The 4,417-nt window shown below is 42.2% G+C and overlaps 1 protein-coding gene across 1 annotated transcript; it reads right to left on the reverse strand.

Moving 5' to 3' along the window:
* Positions 1-1,829: 1,829 nt before the first annotated feature.
* Positions 1,830-4,058, reverse strand: LOC147528205 (CARD- and ANK-domain containing inflammasome adapter protein-like). The gene is given in 3 exon segments (XM_086617669.1): positions 1,830-2,564; positions 2,567-3,653; positions 3,655-4,058. Coding segments are annotated over 3 exon segments (2,226 nt in total).
* Positions 4,059-4,417: the final 359 nt, after the last annotated feature.

Here is a 4,417-nt window from a genome sequence, read left to right on the forward strand (position 1 = left end):
CAAAAAAGTCACTGAGAACCTCAGCCTTCTCCATATCCCGGGTAGCCAGGTCCCCTGTTTCCTTCCGGAGAGGGCCCACATTTTCTTTAGTCCTCCTTTTATCGCTGACACCTATAGAAGTTTTTCTTGTTGCCCTTGGTGTCCCCAGTCAGATTTAATTCTGTCAGTGCTTTAGCTTTCCTAACATGATCCCTGGCTGCTCGAACAATTTCTCTGTATTCCTCCCATGCTACCTGTCCTCGCTTCCACCCTCTGTAGGCTTCCTTTTTGTGATGGAGTTTGTGCAGGAGCTCCTTGTTTTGGTGCATTGTGCTGCAGATGTTGGTTTTGCTAGCCTCTGTCTGTGTACTTCCAAGCATGCTGTCATGTTTTTTCATCTAGAAGATGACAGCAGCAGGGTGTTGTGCGGGGCAAGTAAAAGTGTTGTAATATGGCTATAAAAATCACAGTTTTGTTCCCGTGCATTCTTAAATCTGTGTATTGTTTCAAAGGAAATATTTGGCCCTTCGTGGTAATTGGACTTCTAATCCTATGCTGAAGGGAAGCGGGAAGAGCTGTGAGGGTTGATTATCATTCAGTAGAAAATTACCACAGAGAACCTTCTGTTGACTCAAGAAAATGTTTCTGTTTTAAGAGATGACAATACAAATATTTTGAACCAATAAACTCTGTTGCAACCTTTTTATTCTGAACACTTCATCTTTGTGCTGGGATTGATTTGCTAAACAGCAAATACGATTGTTTTCATTATTGCTACTTAAAAATGCAAAAGATAGAAAGAAAAATAATTGTGACAGTCCTAGGAGACGTCAGTGCCGTATCATGGAGTGTAATATAGAGGTGTCTAAAGGAGTTCCAGCCCGATATTGAGTGTCAGTGTAGCACGTAATAGTGTCCTGAAAATAACATAATTGTGTTTGCGAAGTTTTGAGCACGCACTACTCTGGCTGGTTTGTACCCAGCCTCTTGATAGGATTTATTAGCATAGACAGTGGATCTAGTAAATCCAGAGTAGAGCAACCCCACACTGGTAAATTTGCAGGGAGATGTCTTCTGGTCTCCACTTAGCTCAGAGAGCAATACTGCGATCAGCATAAGCCAAGCTAATGCTACATCACCCTCGGGAGAGACAGAGCTGTTCAGCTGCTTGCTACCCTGCCTCTCCTCTTTGCTCAGTTACAGCTGTGGAATAACTGGGATCAGCTCACACATAGCCTTGAGCAGGCACGCGTGGCTGGACTGAAAGAGAGGGCCGGTCAGTCTCTTCTGGCAGCACTCTGCAGTTACGTCTGCCTAAGTCTACTCCAACATCTCGATGCTCTAGATCCTTGAGGATACAGATATCTCCTTTTCATAAGAGATGGCTTTTCAAAAATGTGATTTTACCAAACAGAGCTTAACTAAGCTACCCATACAGGCTAATATTCACAGATACATGAAAAGCTATTTTCTGTGGGTTTTTTTTCAAGTCTTAATTTCACAAATCACAGATCACAATGTTAGGGATTGGATGGGACCTCAAAGGATCATCTAGTCCAGTCCCCCTGCCGGAGCAATTTATACTAGAGGGGATCATACACAATGTGTTCAAGATTGGTGCTTTTTAAATAGGTTCCAAATTTGAGATTCATGACAGAAGCAAAAGACTAATCAATACTTAGAAGTTTAACAGTGTCTTTAAGATCCATTTTTTTCCGTGATCACCTTTGATTGCGAACTTAACTCTGCCTGCCCTAACGTAATTCTCAATCATACTGGGCAACAGCACTATCCAGATTACATTAAAAGAGAATTCTGCATTTAAATTTAGATGTTTTCACTTTACATCTTCATTTTGTTATTACCATTTTCTTTTTCAAAAGTGTCACAATTTGCACCTGATTTTCTGTTTTATTAAATTCCGCAACTTCCAGTGGGATCTTTTCGAGACTATTAGCGGCTGGTAAATTTGCCTTTTCTCCTTGTGCCCAGTTTCCAAGGGAATTTGCAGCATTAAAATGAGCAGCCTTGCACGCCCGATGCCATGGAGTGTCTTTGTGGCTCTCTAAGGCATTAATGGCTGCACCGTGCCTCAGCAATGGATTTATCAAGTCGCCGTGTCCGTATTCCACTGCAATATGCAGTGCGGTCTTTCTCCAAACGTTTCTCTCATCAATATTTTGATTTTTCCCTGGTGTCAGAAGAATTTTTATGATCTCTGTGTTTCCTTTCATGGCTGCATAGTGCATCGGAGTACATCCATCCATGTCCTTAGCTCCAAATCTTCCTTTTCTAGCTAACAGAACTTCCAGGATGCTGAGATGTCGTCCTATAGCTGCAGTGTGCAGGGGAGTCTTCTTCTCGTTGTCTTGTGTGTTGGGGTCAGCCTTAGCGTTCAGAAGCATCTCTGCCATTTTTTTGTCTCCCCTTTCAGCAGCAAAATGTAAAGGTGATTTTGGCTGCTTGTCCTTGGCATTGGCTTTGTGATGCAACAGCTGTGGGGCAACACCAGTGTTACCTCTTTGACGTGCAATGTGCCAGGGAGTTACAAACTTTCTAGTGACAGCGTTAATTTTGGCCCCAGCAAAGGGGCCAAAAGGCCAATTAATGCCCCTTTATTATGAAGTGCAGCAACATGGAGTGGGGTTTCATCAGCTTGGTTCCTGAGGTTAAGTTCCATCCCTCTGCACAGATTTGCCGCAGAAGCAGCCCCAGCTTGAATTGCCCCATGCAAAGCTGTGTCTGAAGCAGGAGTCTTTATTCCCAAGTTGGCTCCCTTTCCGATTAGAACTCCTGCTGATTCAGCTTTGCCTGTTTCACACGCCAGGAGTAGAGGAGTGTACTGCATTTCATTGTTGGCATTTGGATATGTACCTCTGTCAGTTAAAGCTGCTGCGATACCGGGCAGGTTTTTCTGTACAGCTCCAAAAAGAGCTGACTCCATTATGTCAGAAGACAAATCTTTAGAATATTCTAGGAAGATGTTGAAGATGGAAGGGTGGTTGCTGTTGAAGGCTGTTTCGGCCATGTAGGAATCAACCCTGGCTCCGGCTTCTAACAGTACTTTTGCAGTATTTTCAGACCCCTGAGAAACAGCGTAACTGAGAACAGTCTGTCCTCTTTGATCCTTTCCATCAATGGAGGCACCAGCCTTTAAAAGCATTTTTGCCAGACTGCTCTCATCTTTAAGAGCTGCCATGTGCAAAAAGTTGTGCTGGTTCCTGTAGCTTCTTGCTTCTTCTTCCAGGAGCATCTTCAACATGTGACTGTGGTGGTTCTGTGCAGCCCAGTGGAGTGGTGTCTTGCCTTCCGTATCCAAACTGTACATATATACATCACCATGGCCTTTTTCAGCAGCCCTATGCGGTGGTGTTCTTCCTTTTTTGTCCTTCACATCTGTCTTTGCACCTTTGCTGATCCAATATTCCATTGTCATTAGATGTCCGTTAGCAGCTGCAACACGCAGAAGTGTTTCACCTGAAGAGTTTAGTGCATTCCTGTCATCGTCTTTCAATGTTTTCTCTAACTCAGAAAGAAAGTCTTCGGTGTCTGCGTCAAAGATGCCGACACCAGCCCCATCTTTTCTAGGTTTTGCTGCCCTTGAAAGTTGAGTTTCTCTTTTTTCCTTCTTAACAACGCATTCTTGCTTTTTTCTTCTAGGACTTTTTTTTTTCCTGGTGCCGTTCACTGCTATTTTCAAACCAAACCTTGCCTTTTTCAAGTAAATATCCTACCAATTGTCTTCTAGCATCTCCAATGCTTTCATTTACTTCACTGACGTATTTTCTTATCTTGAGATAAAGTTTTGGCTCCACTTGCTTTAAACATGGATAAAAAAAGGGCCTGCAGGCTCGTTCACCTTGAGAAATTAGTATTTCTAGAACTCGAGAGTTCTTTTCTGTTTGTGTCCTGTAGAAACTCATGACCATCTCTTTTTCTGGGGTAAAAATACCGTTGTCTACCAGCCAGTTCAGAAGACAGTCTGGGTCGTTTATGCCTTCTACTAGCTCTTCTTTTTCAGTCCTTAGGAATTCAGTTGTGTATGGATTTGTAAGCAGGCTAGTTGAATGCGTGATCATGTTGCTAATCGGAAAGTGAATTGAGCTATTGTTTGATGTTTGAAGTTAAATAGGAAATAGCAAAGCAGGCTCACATCATTTCACACGTTCTTTTCGTAGAACTATGAACCAACAGCTGTTGTAATTCAGTGATAAATCTTTAAAGAATGAGAAAGAAATCAAAACTCCCTCACCTTTGTTTTCCTAGTTGTTAGAAGTGCTTTGATCTTCTCTGTTCTTCCTTAGCAACAAGTGAAGTTTAATAACAAAACAAAAATCTGTGATATGTAAAGCTATTCCACGTGGAAGACTTCTTCCAGATTTTTTACGCATAATTAGGGAGAAAAAAATACACTTGCGAATCTGATGTTTGAATAGAA

The sequence above is a fragment of the Tauraco erythrolophus genome, chromosome 10, assembly GCF_009769465.1.
Source record: "Tauraco erythrolophus isolate bTauEry1 chromosome 10, bTauEry1.pri, whole genome shotgun sequence".
Lineage (NCBI taxonomy): Eukaryota > Metazoa > Chordata > Aves > Musophagiformes > Musophagidae > Tauraco > Tauraco erythrolophus.